The following is a 17484-nucleotide window of genomic DNA, read 5'->3' as shown; positions in this document are numbered from 1 at the left end:
TCACCTGTGTTAGGCAAGGCCCTTCATTTCCTAATGGGAATGTGACAATGCAGCTATTCAGGTTCTGAAGTACACACACAGCAGGCATTTTGACAGAAGTGTTAGGTCTGACTGTATTTGCCTTCTTTCTCGAGTACTACATGTACAACAAACACCAAACCAAATACCACAATATACAGCCCACCCTCCCCACCCCCAACTCTCTGGAAACAAGGAGGTCTTTGATCTGAATTCCATAGTCCCTCCCTCAGACCGAGACTCAGGGTATGAAGTGTCTCTGAAACCATCATGGCACCAGCTTCCAAACTGCCACCAAAAGTTTGCAAAGACCCTCAAGGGCAGTGCACAACTCAGAAAACCTGGCAGCAGAGCTGCAGGGAGTTTATGAGGAATTTCTTCTCTCATGGCAGGACTGAAGACTGAAAAACCACTAATGGGGCAAATGCTTGCCAAGTATTTTTCCCCTGTAAGTAAGCCTTCAACACATGACAAAAAAAATACAGGTTCCCTGCACAGTCACTGTGCAGCAACCACATATGACTAAGAGTAAACACTGAGGAGCAACTACTAACACAATCGGTTTGTCCAGACCAGATCATTGCATCACCTTAATACAACACATGATTTTATAACTACATCTTAAATCAGCTGGAGTTAACAATAAACTATCATGCCAACTATCATGTGGGGGTAAGGCTTTTTCTGGGAACATATTTTTCAATAAAGAACCTCAAACCCCCCATTGCTTATAAATGCCATTAATGGACTCTTCCTCATTTCTTCTTGCACCTTCAGTCACCTATTTGCGTAACACATTATTAAGCAGCAGCAATTCAGAACTATTAAAATGTCGTTGAATAAGCAGGAAACACTTCAGGAACTGTTTCATAATTCTTTAAAAATGCAAAATTTGGTTTCTTTACAGTTAAGAACCGGTTGTTCTGCTACTGTCTATTACAAATCCATGTAATACTTAAATTGTAAAGTATTTGTGATGTAGCATGGGAATGCTCTGAATATACACGCACATGCTTCATAGTGCACTGTACACTGACATGACTGTTTTAAAAAGAAGGTTGGGAAATTGAATGGTTTACTTGCTATAGCACAGTGTTCCTTTGAGACACTTTGGATGAAGTAACTTAAGATCTCATCTAGCAAACATTAACTTTTAGAAAATATTTTACTCGCCAGGTAACATAACTTCACTTACCTGAACAGACGTTCATTTCATAGCAATAAAGTGATCTGTGCAAAAAAACTCACGTACATTTTCAAGACATGTAAGATTCACGTGTTGTGGGAAAGTACAAAAGTGTAACTGTAGTGGGCCCAGAACGCAAAATAAAATAAAAGAGATTATTTTTTGGGGGTATATGTACAGCAAACATCTGTGCAAACTACATCCTTCTCCTGCAGAAATAAGGAAAGAAAAGACACCACTTCCTCACCTGCGTGGCCTAGTTCTGGGAGACATCATCTCATTTCCAAGGATATGGTATCGCCGGGCTTCATGCAGCAGCTGATAGCACTCTGGGGAGTTCTGAATCAGCTGGTCCACTTCCACAGTCTGAACAAAGTAGTTTGGGTGTAATAAGGGGAGCCTGACATGCGTCAGGAGCTCATGTAACACTGGTCTTCGCAACTCGACGGCCCGGTACACCCAGCGCATGACAGCTTCAAACACCATCTCTTCCTTGCTGATGACCAGCTCATCACTGCAGATGTAATCAATAAGCTCGTCCTTCCCCAGCTCCAGGAATTCCTCATGCTGGGACACATCTTCAAATGTCTGCAGCGCAAAATTCCTGCACTTGGTGAAGAGTGTCTTCAGCGAGTGTGTATCTGCAAAACGCTGGATTCCCAAGCAATTGCAAGGATCCAGCTGTTCTTCCAGGAACTTGGCACAAGCATCACGCAGAACACTAATCTGAAAGAGACTTGATGTTTCAAAGAGATACTGCACGTTCTCGGTAGTGATTTTCACCTTGCCAGTGTATACATACTGTAAAAAGCAATCCATAGCTTCAGCAAAAATGCCGTTGATCTCCACCAGCATCTCTCTGCTTTCTCTGTGGTCATTGCAAAACATGGCTCTGAAGTAGCTGCTGCAGGCTGAGAGAACGGCTCGATGGCAGGGAAACTCCCTTCCTTCCACACAGATAATAACATCTGTGAACAACCGGCTGTCTCGGAATTCATTGAAGATCTGGAGAATGCTTTCTGCGTGGGATGACCCTGAGGAGAAGTCGAAGAACTCGGGGCCTGTCAAAGACTTTGGGTCCATTTCAAAAACTTTCCGCTTGGTTGCAGGGGAATCTCGTATCCCACTATCCTCTCTATTCAGTCTGCGTCCCAAGATTAGTACCATTGTTACATCAGTTGGCTATAGAGTCATTGAGAAAAGTTTGCAGCGCTTCTCCTTCGCAGTGCTATGATCTGAAAAATTAAAACACTTCAGTATTCTGTCTGGTACATCCTTAATCACAACATAAGAATTAGACAAGAGAGTTGTTTGGTCACTCTAAGAATTGGTACCACTTTTTACCTTTCCTAGAGGTGACACAGTGTAGAGGACAAACTACCACGCCCCTTGTGCAGGCAACAGCTTTAGCTGCTACATGTTACATACATATAAAAATACACCCACAGAACAGGTGTCACAGATGGCAAGTTCTCAATGTCCCAGCACCACTGGGACATCCAGCATTGGTGTTCAAGCTAAAAACAACCTGAGATCTCAGCTCCAGCAAATCAACCAACTGACAGAAGCTAAAGATTTGCTGGATAAAGATACAGAGCTTGGGCTCTTCTTTCAATGTAAACTTCATTTCAACTGGAGCTTCCAAGTACTACTGTAATACCAAAATTCTCAAGATACAAATTCAGTTGAGAAATCACTAAATTTTCACTATAAAGTCTATCATAATGAACACTTTTAATACCAACATTTCACAACATTGTTATCTCAATGAATAACCTTGACCATGTCTACCTGTTCATTCCTAGTATCTAGAAATTAGTTCACTGATAATCTAAGACTCAAGTAAAAATGAATGTAAACTGCTAGCGTACAAAACAAAATAAGAACTACTTTTTTCTGTGTAAAACTAGTGAAACTAAAAACAATTCACTCAGGACAGAGAGATTTTCTGTTTTCCAAAGTTCTACTAGCAAGTAATTATTACCAGAACTTTTTGCTTTAACACTTTCCAGTTTCAAATACACAGTGTACGATGTTCCCCCCAGTGTGCAAAACACACACGTTACTGGACTACTGAAGTTGAAAAGATCAACAACTCAAATGTTAGCACATGTCAATATAAAAGTCTGAAGGTGAAGAAAATGCAGCTGCTTTTGCAGACAGGGCATATTTGAGGTAACGTGACTGACCAGCCTCGCAGCACTAGGGCTTTTTGACACTCCTGAGCTTTAATTGGATGAATGTCCCCCAAAATATACCGAGGTAGCAAGAGGCTGGGCAAATTGCCCTCGTGGGTCTGTCATAGGTATCATTCCACATGCATGTAACATTTATTGGTATGTCTAGAAGGACATGCACTGAATTATTTTAAAGTTTGGAAAGATGGGATTTCTTTTCATGCTTCCGAGAGGTTATGTCCAGTTCCCCTCACTCCCCACTTGCACAGCCAGTAAACATCGGCTCCTCACAGCAATTCTATTTCCTGATGTGCTCGGATCTCTAGAGCTGCCATTACCCAATCCAAGCCTGGCTACGTCATTGCTTAATATAGAACACAATGAACTTGCTTTTTTTAAACAGGCTTTTTTCACAGCACCTTTAAAAGGCACCATCCTAACAAAGAGCAAGAAAAGAATGTGTGCTGCACGTTCACTCATTGAAAGAAGTTTTAAAACTTTCATTTTTCATATGAAATGTTTTTACAGGCATTTGCAAGGTAGATTCTTGGTATGGCTCATTTATCCCATAAAATATTTAATTTTAATTAAAATGGGATCAGTTGTCACTTTGATGCCTGAAAAACACTGTTGCAATGAGCCTGTCTAATATCCGATTGCTTCAGAGAGATTTTAACGAGGCATAAATCGTCAGTCTAATCCGTAGCTGATATTCTATCCAATGTATTTCACAACCATTTTACCCTGTCATGACCCAGGTCAGATAAAAAACAAAACAAACAACAACAACCACCACCTCACCAGCTCTGTTGCTAACACCCTAACCCTTACAATGAACTTTATCTGCAGTTAATTCCATACTACTTAGCATGGGAAAGTGGGCAGAAACGAAGCACCAGCTGTAGAAAAGGGAAATGTAACAATGAAAATATACATATAAACCCTAAAGGCTTGGTTCCAGTGTCACAGATTTAAATCAGAAGAATTTCAGTAAAGCTAATGAAGCTTTTCCAAAGCAGAGGTAGCTTGAAATCAGCAACAAGACACTGGTATATTGAATGAAAGGGCAAAACATGGCAACTTAAGTAAAAACAGCTTCAAGATTAAATCTCTCTCATTACGTGAGAAGTTGACACTGTATTAAGCAATCACTTATAAGTGGAAATAAGGGCTCTGAGTTACTACTGCCCACAGAAGGAAGCAATGACTTCTTTGTGCTTGGAACAACACAAAGTTAGTTGTCAGCTAATACTCTTTGTTTGTTGAGGGGTTTCAGGTTTGTTTTTGGTTGGTTGGTTTGGGTTTTGGTTTTTTTTTTTTTTTAATATCCAAATGGCTTAAAGAAATAGGAAACAAAAAATTATCCATGGAGTTAAAACTAATCAAGGGAATAAACACTGCAAATTGACAAATGAGGGAGCAGAAAGGAAAAAGACCTACACTCCATTGCAGAAATTACTGCATACACTTCTAACCAGTTAATTACTTCTGTAGGTTTGCTTTTATAAGCACCATCACCCGTTCAGCTCTATCTGACACAGACGTGGCTGCCTTGCAAATCTCACTCTGGCACTTTTAAACTGTCTCCACTCCCAGCTGCCTGCCCCAAGCTCCAGCCCCAAAGCTGAGGGGAATCCGTGCCTGAAGCTGAGCTGCTCAGTGTGCAACAGGCAGAAACACCAGGGGACACGCCTGTCTACACCTTCTGTGTATGTAAAGGTACTTACACACGCTTACAGGCTCTGCTTTACAAAGCACCAGTAATTTAGGGAATCTGACACTGAGATCTCTTCAGTAAGTTTAAAAGAAGCAAAAGAGAAACAACATAATTTTTTCCCAAAGGCAACTACTGGAAACTACTGTATCCAAAAGAATACAAAATGCATTGGATTGCTTGTCTGAGCAAGGGTCAAAATGGACGGACTTTAAACAAACAAGTCTGCTCATTCAAAAAACGGGAAAGGAAAAACAAATCACACTTTCCATCAGCAAGTGTTAAAAATGCTTTACAAATACAGACACAGCTCCAACACGGATGTTACCTGCACACGCACATCTCTAAATTCAGCTGGGTTCACCAGAAGATCAGGTTCCTCTGTTTCCTTAATCTATATTGTCTGTAGGCTTGTCTACATTCCTTAGAAATCATCTAAGAGCCTAATTCAGAGGCTGGCAAATGAGGTCTATAAAATGTTTACCCTGATAACTTCTACCAGTAAGTCCCCCACTGCAAATTACTTTTACGTTGCACTGAACTCCTCCTTCACCCACAGCAACACCCCCCATGGTCTTACCCCCTCCGGCAACACCCCCTGCTCGTCTGCCCCCCCGCACCACAGGGGAGCGGGGCGAGGCCCTGGGGTCACACCGGCTGTGCCCGGGCTCTCCCCTGCTCAAAGCTCACCCTCAGGGCGCAGTTTCCGCGGCTCCCCGGGGAGCCGGGGCAGGGCAGCAGCCCCGGGACGGCCCCAGGGCAGCCCCAGCTCCCACGCCTGCCCCGTCTGCTGTCACCTGGTACGACACTAGAAACGCCTCGAGGTGAAGCAACCGAACTGAATAGAGTAAATGGTGTTTTCATTCCGAAGCACGGAAACTGTTACTCAGGTCTGGCCGATTCTAGTCGTTTTATCTGTGATTCCAGAGAACATGCCGTGCAGATGTGCTGCATCTGGGGTGCCTGGCGACCGCAAGAGCCAGAGAACACAACCTCCACTGGCACCTACTGCAGCACCCTGCCCAGATCACAGCACGTGCTCTAGTTTGTTTTGGGTTTGTTTTTTTTTTTTTTTCTAAAGGAAGTGAGAAGGCAAAAGAAAAAAAAACAACAACACCAACAAAAACCAACCCACAGCCTTTCCCTCCACCAAAAAACAAACAGAGCACTTTTATTTCCTTCTTCTTTCTTTGTGATATAAAACAAGGGCCGAAAGGTTTTGGGGTTAAAATATTTTTTAAATCATTCGTGTTTTACAATAAAATTGAGAATTTGAATCCTCTTCTGAGGAATAAAGTATTTAAGAATACGTAATAACTAGTAAACAAGAGCTCACATCACATGCACAATCAGTTAATAAGCTGATTAAGGTGGTAAGGAGTTTGTAGCACTATAAAAAAACTATACTCTGGAAGCAAAGATTCAGTAACAATCAAGGCAATGACACATACAAAAAGCTTTAAGTGCCCTCAAACATCACCCAGCAAAAACAGGAACTGATTCGGACATGAGACTCAGGGTTATTAAATAAAACAAAGCAAAAACAGGCAGCAAAAAGGAACACCTTTGAAGCGTGCAGAAGGCTGCAGGTAACCTTTTCGCAAGTGAGAAGACCACATCCCCAGTGACAGGAAAAAAGAAAAGCACCGCGTAACGCCGTGAACCGGCGGGAGAGGCTGAAGAAGCCAAGGTTCGTACAGCTCGGCAGCGCTACCAGCTTCACACAGCACCGGGTTCGGCTTCAAAACCCCCAAACAACGCGGCACAGAAGCCGCGGCCACGGCAGACGGTGCGTCCCAAGGAGCTGCAGGGGGTTCAGCCTCCCCAGCAAACCAGCCGGAGCCCGCAGCCCCGGCCCGGCGCAGGGACTCGTACCTAAAGCACCGGGAACCCGCGCATGTCACGGTGCGAAAACCGCAGCGATACGGGGCCGCGAGCGCCCCGCGCTGTCCCGGCCCGTCCTGCCCCGCCGGGCCGGCGGCACCAGCAGGAAATGGCAGCGCCCGGCACGGCCGGACACACAAGAACAACCGCCCCGCGGGACCGGCCGGGCCAGAGCCCCGGGGGCAGCCAGCGGGGCGGCCGGTGCGCATGCGCACAGCCCCCGCCGCCGGCCGGCCCGGCGCGCACGCGCGCCCTCCAGCTCACCTTCACCCCGAGCCGCCCTAGCGACAGCCCCCCCCTCCCGCGCCCGGCCAATCCGCGGGCGGCCCCGCGCCCAAGCCCCGCCCCCCCGGACCCCGGCCAATCCGCCGGCGGCCCCGCGCCCAGGCCCCGCCCCGCCCGCCCGCCCGCCCAATCGGCGGCCGCGGCGCCCCCCGCCGCCCGGGGGCACGGAGGGCGCGGGGGGACCCGCGTTACGAAATGGCGGCGGGTCCCGGACGCCCCCGGCCCCGCTCCACCGGCCGGGCCGGCCCGGGGGAGCCGCTCTGCCCGCCGGGCCCCGCTGCCCGCACGGAGCGGGGGGTAAACACGACACACACCCCGACAGGTCCCGGGGCACCGGCGCTGCTAACGGCCCCCCCCGCCATGGCTCCGCCGCGGCGCTCGCTCCGCGCAGCCAAGCCGGGCCTGGGCCGCGCTGTGCCCGGCTTGGCGGGTAACGGTCCCGGCCGGCTCCGCATCCCGGCCCCGCAGCAGCCGCGCCCCGGCGGGGCCCCGCGCTCTCCCCGGGGGCTGCCGCCCCGCTGCGGGGGCCCCGCCGCCCCCCCAGCCCCGCGCTCCTCCCGCCCCGCCGCCCCCACTCACAGCCGGGCCCGGGGCCCGCCGCGCTGCGTCCCGCGGGAGCTGCCGCCCGGGGGGCCGGTGGGGCGGGGAGCGGCGCGCTCGGTCGCGGCACCGGGCGCTGGGGCCTCTCGGCAGCCGCCGGGGCTGCTGCCAGCGCTGCTCAAAACAAAGGGGCCGGCGGGGCGTGTGACCTCGCAGCCACCGCACATGATGTCACGGCGGCTCCGCGCGGCCCTGGGAGCTGTAGTCCCGGCGCCCCGCCCGCAGCCCCGCGTCCTGCTCCGGCCCCGGCGCTGCCATAGATCCTGTCTGCGGCAGGAGGACCGGGGACAAACGGCGAGAGGACGCGGCAGCGCTGCCAGCCTGCATCTCGGTCACTGCCAGCTCCCACCGTTCGCCTGCCCTTCTCCGGGACTGGGGCGAGCACCGGGACCCCGGGACTCCTGACCGGCCCCTCATCCCCAGCACACAGGGGAGGAGCTGGTGCGTTGAGTGGCACCTTTCACAGAGACGCTCCTTTGTGCCTGCTGTGGGGAGCCCAAGCCCAAACCCCCAACAAGAGCCACCTCCCAGGTTAAAGAAACACCAGGTCTCTCTAGTTTTTCAGGCTACGTGAGCCAAATTGAAACTATTTCACACAGAAAACAAATAGAAACAGGATCTTTGCCTGAGCTACAGCTTCACCCAGTTGATACCGAACGTCCAACTGACAAACCTTTTCGCCAGTTCCTGTTCCACAGCCAGGCAGGATGGGAGCCCCTTTCCCTGCTAACCGCAGAAAGGCAACCTGAGCTGGAAGCTGGGATGCAGAGAGCACGGCTGTCGCAGCTGGAGGTCGCAGTGGTGGCAGCCAGTCAACTGCAAATATAAAAGCAGGACCCTGGTGTCATCGCTGTGCAATTTCAAGAGCAGGTCTGAGCCTGTCCTGGAGTCCAAATTCACTTCATATCCAAACTATTTGGACACCGGCCCATGCTCCAACACAGGCTGATGGAACATGCCTGGGAGTATGGAAATTTATTTTTTGCTCTGCCCTTTAGCATAAGCAAACTTGCAAGTCCATAATGTAGAGCAGCGAGGCAAGGGCAGGCACATGCGTAAATTAAGTTCATTACCAGGTACTTAATGAAGCCTTATGCAAGGCCATGGAGCTGAGGTAGGCAGGTAACTGGCTGCGTTCTCCTTCCTAGAAGGAGGGCCTCTCCCTCCTGCTCCTGCCGCCGAGAGGAAGGAAGAAAGATCAATTCTTCTATTAGCTGCCACCTAGTTTGCTCTCCCAAATGTCAGATCTCAGTCCCAGGCATAGTGTATCTTTACCTTTCAGTGAACCTACACACCCTTCTGAGCTCAGGATATTCCTCCTTTGGCCTCCTTAATTCCCCCAGGGAACCTTAGCAGCCTTGTGCTCTTTGCAGTAGCTGACAGTGCTCCTTCCCTGAAGCTATTAGAAGAGCAGCATGTGCTCAGGACTCCAGGATTGATCCTCCCTGGAGCAAACCACTCTCATATTTTCCTGGGCTAAACGAGCCCTGCTTTTCCCTGGGGTCAGGTAAATTGCAGCTTTGCAAAACAGTCTGAATTACTAATTAAAAGGCTAAGTTTCTGAAATTAGTTTGAAAACATCAATTGATTTTGGCATGTAAATTGTTTTTACAAAGATCTTAAAAAACTGAAAACTTCAACCATTTTCCTTCTGAGCTAAAACTAAGAACTGCTTAACAAATTTAATTAGAAGTGAGACCATTCAGTCGATTTTTCATTCTCTGGCTGGAAAAGCAAGAAGGACCCCAAACAACATAAACAGAACAGTTCATCTTGTATAGTACAGCTGCACTGCAATAACTTCTTTCCCTCACTGAATATAAAAAAGATTAATAACCTGAAGCCTTATATGTTACAAAGACATTAAATCTGATAAGTGTAAGACCTAAGAAAAACGTTTTGCTTAAAATAGACCTCTTATCTGATATATCCTCTCCTCTGCCCCAGTCCTTTGAGTCTGCAACTCTTGGGGTCAATATGACTATGTAGAGTTCATGTCAGAAAACAGAAACAGGATGAAAGGAATGAATGATGGGAAAGAAAAAAATAAAAGAGGGTCAAGATATCTCCGAATTGACTTGGAGGTGCTATCTGAAGGGAGTGTGTTCACTCCAATAAAAACTGCACATGGCAAAAATGCCTTATGTGATGGGGGTAAATGGAGCATTTCAAAGGAAAATACTAATTAAAAATACTCATTGAGCAATCAATTGTTTCATAATGTGCACATGTATGCATGCAGTCACATCCAGGCACTTCCAGTTCTGAAAACCAGCGTCACCAAGGATGTCTGAAATTAAGGATACTTGAGTTGCCACTACCTCATATTGGTCTTCATTCCTCTGCTAGCAAAGGGATTGGCTGTTCTTTCTCAAGCTGGGCCAAGCATTTCTCTGAAAATAAACAGTTGCATGTTCCCTGAGAAGCTGAAGCTAATTATTAAAGATTACTAATTTCTATAAATCTTTGTTAATACTTTTTTAACAATGTAAAGTACTTGCAAAGCATTTAGGCCAATATTTTCCAAAGAGGTCAGTGATTCTGGAGATTCTGAAGGCATCTTCAGGGCGCTGGAAAGGTTAAAACCTAAAATTAGAAGGCTGCATGGAAATTTTGGCATGCATCCACCAATGTGGATGTGTTCTTCTGGTGATGTTGAATTTGAATACCACCACCATCAGGTGGTATTTTCAGACACATTTCAACAATGCAGTGTATCCTCTAAATGGGTTAGAAAGTCCATAATTTCTTTTAGTGGCTATTTACTGGTAACAGACACCTATCCTAACCAGTCTGGAGCTGAAGGGAAGAAAAGATGAAGATAAGCAGCAGGAACTGGAAACAGGAGCTGAAGAAGAATACAAAGGGAGAGGACAGTCTAAGCACCATGTCCCTCACCCTGATTGCTGATCAGAGAGAACAGGGCAACATTGAACAGTGAACATCAAAACCCCCTGAATGCAACATGGGATTGTATCACTGGGTAAAAGAGAAAATGTAGACATTTGAGTTGAGATGAGGACGAGTGCAGGCTAACAACTGACAATGAATAAGGAATTAGGAAATGTTATTAAGACCTGTGCAACGAACAGAGCAGATAAAACAAATCCTCCTCAGCACAGGGAGGGACAACAGATTCTAACATTGCTAGAAGAAGTTTTAGTGGACAGAAAGCTTCAAAAAGAAAGAGGTGTTGTTGAGTGACAATGTCATTGCAGATCCTGAGGCGAGTAGGCACAAAATGGCATGACAAAAGCCACTCAGCAGGATTGCAAACAATAGTCAGTACTGAGCAAAAGGAAAGCTGATGTTAATAGAAATTCGTGAGGAAGAGGAGTGAGAGGTCAGTAACTGTTGACGATTTTGCTTTTTGAATATGCCAGGAAAACCCCTAAGGTGCAGTAAGTGACAAGGAAGAGGTGTATGGAAATATCCTTAAAAAGAAGAGGGCTGGGTTTTGATGAGGACGAAAGTATAGCAGAGGCTCTTCATGTAATAAAAGACCACTCAAATACAGAGAAAATACCAACTCTTGATAAAATCCTTCCCTTGACTTTGCACAGACTTTCACCATCATCCTGCCAAAAGCCCTGTGGGTCACAGTGACTTCAGCTGGTCTGCTGGGATAATCATCACATACAAGCATTTTGGGTGGAAGGCACTTTTCCAGGACTGGTCCCTTTCAGCCTTCCCTCTTCCCATCACCTGTTTGAAATGGCAGTTGTCCCAGGAAATGTCATCTGCAACAGATTGCTGCACTGGTGCTGGATGAACAAAGGGCCCTGGCAAACCAGCACTCCCTCTCCCCAGACACCCCTTATTAATCTTTTCCATTTTCACCGCCTTCTGGCTGACTTTGGAGATCCCCCTTTCTTCTGGCCCTGCATGCTGCACACCCTAACCCCTTGCTCAGGCCAGCAGCGCTTCCCTGGGCGTCCAGGTGCAGTGGTGAGGGGGCAGGATGAACACAGGCCCTGCCACAGCCCAGTGCCATGCTGGTCCCTGCAGACCCGCTGCTGGGGCTCTGTGCTCACTCCTGCTCAGCCAGGAGACACTGGCATTGCAGAGTGTCTGCTTGACTTAGTACAAAAGCCACCTGGCAAAACATCAGTGACATGTTTACAGATTTGGCCCCACGATTAGCATTGCATGTCCCCCTCTATGCCCCACTCCTCACTTGGCCAGCCCACATTCCTAGCCCATGCAAATCCCCTCTCTTCCCACTCATCCCAGTAGCTGTTCAGCACTGTGTATGTCTCAAAACAAGGCCCATGCCAATAGTGCTCCTGTCTGGAAAGTGTGTGTCTAATTTTTCCGCCTGGTATCTCCCATCTCCCAAGCCTGGGAGACAACTATGGGAGTGTAACTGCAGAGCTGAGAAGAATGAACATTGCATCACTGCTGCTATAAACACTGGACTATTCCTTTTTTTACAGTGATACAGTATTGAGACACCATGAAACCAGTACTTAACCAAAGGAGACAGAGGCTGCTGGTGTTTGTCTGGTTCTTCAGGGAGAAATAAGAGGCAAAGAAATAAAAGTTTGAGCTCTTTTTGGCCCCACAACAAGCTGAGGGGAGTTGTTCCTGCAGAATGGCAGACAGATGGCACATGCAATCTCTAGCCTAGCAAACAAGTGAGGTAGGTACCTGCAAAAACAGTTCCCTGAGTTGATGTGGTGTTATTGCCATGTTCCCACCCAGCCCTGTAACCTCAAGCCCAACCACAGCCCCACAATTGTTTTTATTAAGTATTTTCTCACAACAATGTTTTTCACACATCCCTACACCACAGGCCTTCCCGTCTGGCCATGCTGCACAGAGCTCCCTGCTGCAGAACTCCAGCTCTGCCCTCCAGCCACACTTAACAGGTTGCTCCTCCAACTGTTTGCCAGCGCCAGGACTCACTAATAGACAGGAGCATTGCTCCTCTTCATCTCCCAGACCTTCAGGCATTTCACAAGTTAAATAAATCCTTCCTCCAACCCTGGAGAAAAGCTTTGTCTGCCAATGAAGCAGGAAACAAGGCAGGTTTCAAACAAATATTATTTTGAACTGGCACGTGCATGCCACTCTGCTAGATTTAGGAATTTCAGGCTTGCAAAGCTACAAGGGACCTCCACTCTTGCAGATTCATGCCACCAGCTACTTCTGGTGCAGTACACATCCCTCTGGCAATAGCCTGAGGAATAGATCCTAAGTTTACAAATCAGTTAGCTTGGACTAATACCCTTGCTAGCCCTACTAGTGGCTGTGGGAGAGCTTCCAGCTGCAGGACCAGCCATCCTGGAAGGTCCTTCCACGGGTGTGCTGCTGGTGTGCCTTGGGGTGATGCTTGGGCAACTCTCTAGATGAGTTTTTCTATCTTATAATTTTGGCTATCCCTTTACTTTGGTCATCAACAAAGCTTCATCAAGTGAAGTTAATCTGGGAAGAGTTAGTTCACCAGGAGCTCCATGCTGTCTTCCTCCCCTGCTTGCAGCCAGAAATGCTGGATGGCACAGCACCTGCTTTCTAAGACACAGGCAGTTGCCTCTCCACCACCAGCACTGTGGTGCAAAGCAGTTTCTCTCCAAACCAACTGACAGGACTCAGCTCTCAGATGATGGAGGAATCATGGGATGCCAGAAGAATCTGTCCTCAAATTCCAGGCTTTCTGCACCCATCAGAACAGCACAGAGAAAAGCTCCCTACTATCCAAGAATCACTGATGAGACTCACTAGCCCAGCATTCCCAGGCCGAATGCTGCTGCCTGGTCCGAAAGTGGTGTCAGGCTTGGGCATGGATGGCCAGGGAGGGATGTGGGAACAGCTGCTGTGTTGATGATACAGCTGCTGTGGAGCAGCACCCAAAATCCCAGCCCAGATAACACCCCAGTCATCTCCTCCTTTGTAAACAAGCTTTTGAGCACCTGCTCTGAGCTCTAAAACGGGACTGTTTCTGGACCTGAAATAGTCCTATGGAAACAAGTCGTGTGATTCCAAGGAAAACTCTCAGCTCTGTTAAAATGCTTTGCTGGGCTAAAGCAACTTCAGACCACTGGTTCTGGACAAAGATTTGTCAGACAAAGACAGGAAAGAAAATGGTAGCCAAAGTAATCCTAGGAAAAACACACTTTATGAAGGTTTGCAGATTCCAGTGCAGTAGCTAAATCAACATGTTGTTTTGCCAAGAAAACATAGTGAAATCTGTGGTTTAGTCTTTCATCTTAAGCCTTCCCTACCCATCTATTCATAGGCAGTATCTTTAGACAAAAATGATTGTAAAACTAAGAATGGTTAGTTGATGAGCTTTCAATAATAAACAGATTGTTTGTCCATATCACAGCCAGCTAATAGGCTTTTCTGGCATACATCAATATGGTACCAAACATTGAAAGAATGGAAGATACAAAATATTACATACAGTATGATAGGTTTTCTTGGCCTTTTTTATTAACATTTTTATATATAGGAGACTATTTTGTAATTTTAAAAAGGAAGGAGAACTGAAATGAGGAACAGGTCATTACTGTATGCAGGAAGCAATAAAAAGGTGAATATGTCTCATTTCTTTAGATGTTTGCTATATTTAAAGTCTTTATCTTTTCCCCCTAAAATTAAATAAACTAAATACTGCCCATGTTTTTTTCTAACACAGAAACACACTAACAAGAGTATAAAATTCTGAAGCTCTTCTGTCTTTCCCTAGGGTAGATATCATGGGAATGGAAATTGCACTGGAATATTAAAATTCTCCTTTCTCTTTTTAATGGGGATATTAATTCAAAAAAAATTAAGATTGATTGGCAGAAAAATTAAAGTAGCTTTTCTAAAGTTTAAACTCTAAAAGTGACAAACTTTTAAGTTACCTGCTTTCTCGAGTCTAAGATGACTTTGGTCCCCTCTTTCTCCAATGTCACACCTCCAGAATCTCACACGTTGTCAGCTGCACCCAGGCTCTCCCTAAGCTCGGTACCACTTAACGCAGCCAGCAGAGCTGGGCTCCACCTCCTGGCCCTGATACCAGCCAGCACCAGTATCTGTCACCGTTTCCAAATTCAAAGCGTTGCAGCATTCCCGAGCTCCTGGCCTGGCCTGGTGCAGCTGTCCCAATGCCCTACATTCCAGACAGCTTCCCTGATGGATTGCACACCCCGGAGCTGACAGCTACCGAGGAGCTTTCCCAGCACCTCCCCGCTGGTGGCTCCTGCCAGCCACCCAGCTCTGCAGCAGCCACGCGTTTGGATGGGGGTTTGTCCTTGCTGGGGTGAGCACATCTCACCCCGAGCTCCCAGAGCACTCCCTGCATGCTCCTTTCCTGGGAAACCCAAAGTTTCCCACAGCTTGCCACAGCTAGTGCTGGCTCCTCAGGCTCTCTGGGCTGGCAAGGGAGGCTGACGTGTCTCTGAGCCTTGGTGTGTCCAGCAAGGAGCTCTGGGCCACACTCGGGCGCCCGCCCGCAGGGCTGAGAGCCCGAGCAGTGCTGGCAGCTGCAGGAGGCTGGAGCCCTCACTCCCCAGGAGTCTTGGGAAGAGCAGAGCCTGGGACCTGAACAAATCTCTAGACGACTTTTGCCATCTTAAAAGTTTGGCTACCCCTTCCTTTTGGCCATCAACAAAGCTTCGTCACGTAAGGTTAATCCAGGAACATGCAGTTCACCAGGAGCTCCATGATTTCTTGCTCCTCTGCTTGCAGCCTACAAGTGCTGGGTCTACATCGAACGGGAGGAGGGCTTGGTCTGGAAAATTGTAATGTGCTTTTCTGGCCACAGCTGCTGGGAATCTGCTGCATTCATAGACAGAAAGCTATGCCTGTGTTCAGCTACACTTACTCTGATTAACCTTTAAAATAAACTAGCAAAAGCACAGGCTCCTAACAGCATAACACCTCCAATAGTACCCAGGCAGTTAAAGCATACTCAGATAATTTCCCTTCCTCATCAGGAAATACTACAATTTTTTCAGCACTTCCTCTTTTTATATTTTAAATGGTTGCACTTCATGCAATACCTCTATTTGCATAAGAATATTAACAGCTCGTCTACTCTGCTTCTAACTTTAGGTCATTCATAATCCAGTTACGTAAAATGCAGTAACCATTTTTACTACTGGTAATAATTAGAAAAATGTACATTTCTACAGCAAAATCTCTGCTCAGATTAGTATTTTTTCACCTGCTCAGCTACTTAATTAACAACCTGTCCACTGAAATTCCTCTGCAGGCTGCAGGTAGCTGTGCAGCAGGGCTCATTCATGTTCCGGAGATCCCTGGCTCACACATAAAAAGCTAAGATGAAAGACTCTTCCTATAGAACTTAAGTTGAATTGTCTTGAAAACTGTCTAACAATGCTGCCTAAAGACCAGTTTCACACAGTTTTAAGAGTTCTTGCAAAAGAAACACTTAAGACACCCTGCCGAAAAGTTGCAAAACCTCAATTTTTAACAGTATTTTCAAACTTACTGAAACTTGAGCTGCTGTAACACTGACACGGAACTAGCTGAGCACTATATTACATTTTTTTTAAACTAACGTTCAGGTTCATCAGACATTCACCATTCTTGCCAACATAAAACTGAAAGTTTAAAGGTTAGCTGTGAGCTAAACAAAATAGCTGTGGAAAAAAACAAACTGGAAATTAGACAGACTAACATACTGGCTTTGTACAGGAGAGCACGTGTGTGGAGGTAGAGTAAGTCAAATTGCACTTTGACCAAAAGTTATGTATTTATTTATTTGAAAACATGTACATTTCTGCTTCTTTCCAGTTTGCTTCTTTCCCCCAGACTGACCCAGGCTGAGCTTTCAGCATTGCCAGGGAGACAACTCATTCTGCGTTTCACTACATCAGGAGTAAAAAAAATTAATTACATAAATGTTGGGTTTCCAGTGAAAAACTCATATTCTAAGAGTAGAAATATTAGCCAATGGCCTCTTTATTTTTCAGATAATTAGACAAGACAGTAAATGATCCTATGTCAGCCAGCAGCTGGAACTGTCTTGTATGGTGGTCAAAAGAAACGACTGATTCTCTGAGCTGCTGTGTGCACCTGCTCCCTTCCCTTGTTACTGTTTGTGGCAAAAAAAACCCCCAACCAAACTCATTTGACTTGAGCCTGGTTACATTGGGCTTCAGTTGAATATTTGCTTTGGGTTCCTGCGGGTTTCTAATCCGATAGACTTAGTCCTGCAGAGAAGGAAGCAAAGAAGCCTGAGGCCAGTCAGCAAGTGGTGTGGGTACAGAGCACCCAGATCATGGCATTGGGCTTTTCCTCTTATAGTCTTCTCAAGAAATAGGCTGAGAGTCTTTACAACCTGAGAAGGAAACCTGTGTTGCAAACTAGCAAAAGCCCATAGCAAGGAATGTAAGGACCACATTGAGGGCCAGCATTTCTAAGCTTCAGGCAGTCCAAAAACCAAAGCAAAATTCAGTCACAGCTCTGGAGCACCACTCTGAGTGTGAACTCATCTGTTAGGTATGTGTGCACAGAACTGGCTGAGATCAACAAGCCTTAATGAAAAATAGAAGTCAGCATTGCTTTAGATTTCAGTACGATCTGAGACTAGGTTTATTTCCCATGGTTTGGGATCAGACAGTCAGTATTTCACAGGGCCACTTAGCATACTCTGTGAATAGACT

At 46.7% G+C, this 17484-nt stretch overlaps 1 protein-coding gene across 5 annotated transcripts in view; it reads right to left on the bottom strand.

The window, feature by feature from the left end:
- Positions 1–14760, bottom strand: part of KLHL24 (kelch like family member 24) — a 28861-nt gene extending 14101 nt beyond the window's left edge. The window contains exons 1-2 of one of the 5 annotated variants that reach the window (XM_051626200.1): positions 14716–14760; positions 1452–2439 (exon numbers count right to left, since the gene is read on the bottom strand). In XM_051626200.1, coding sequence (XP_051482160.1) covers positions 1452–2371 — 920 coding nt within the window. In that variant the 5' untranslated portion in view covers positions 2372–2439; positions 14716–14760. Of the gene's footprint in view, positions 1–1451; positions 2440–5423; positions 5665–6970; positions 7245–7843; positions 7974–8537; positions 8681–14715 lie in introns of those variants that run through there. The other 4 variants (XM_051626197.1, XM_051626196.1, XM_051626199.1 and 1 more) reach the window with 4 other exon arrangements.
- Positions 14761–17484: the final 2724 nt, after the last annotated feature.

The sequence above is a fragment of the Apus apus genome, chromosome 8, assembly GCF_020740795.1.
Source record: "Apus apus isolate bApuApu2 chromosome 8, bApuApu2.pri.cur, whole genome shotgun sequence".
Taxonomy (NCBI): domain Eukaryota; kingdom Metazoa; phylum Chordata; class Aves; order Apodiformes; family Apodidae; genus Apus; species Apus apus.
This window is presented reverse-complemented; position numbering and strand designations above follow the sequence as displayed.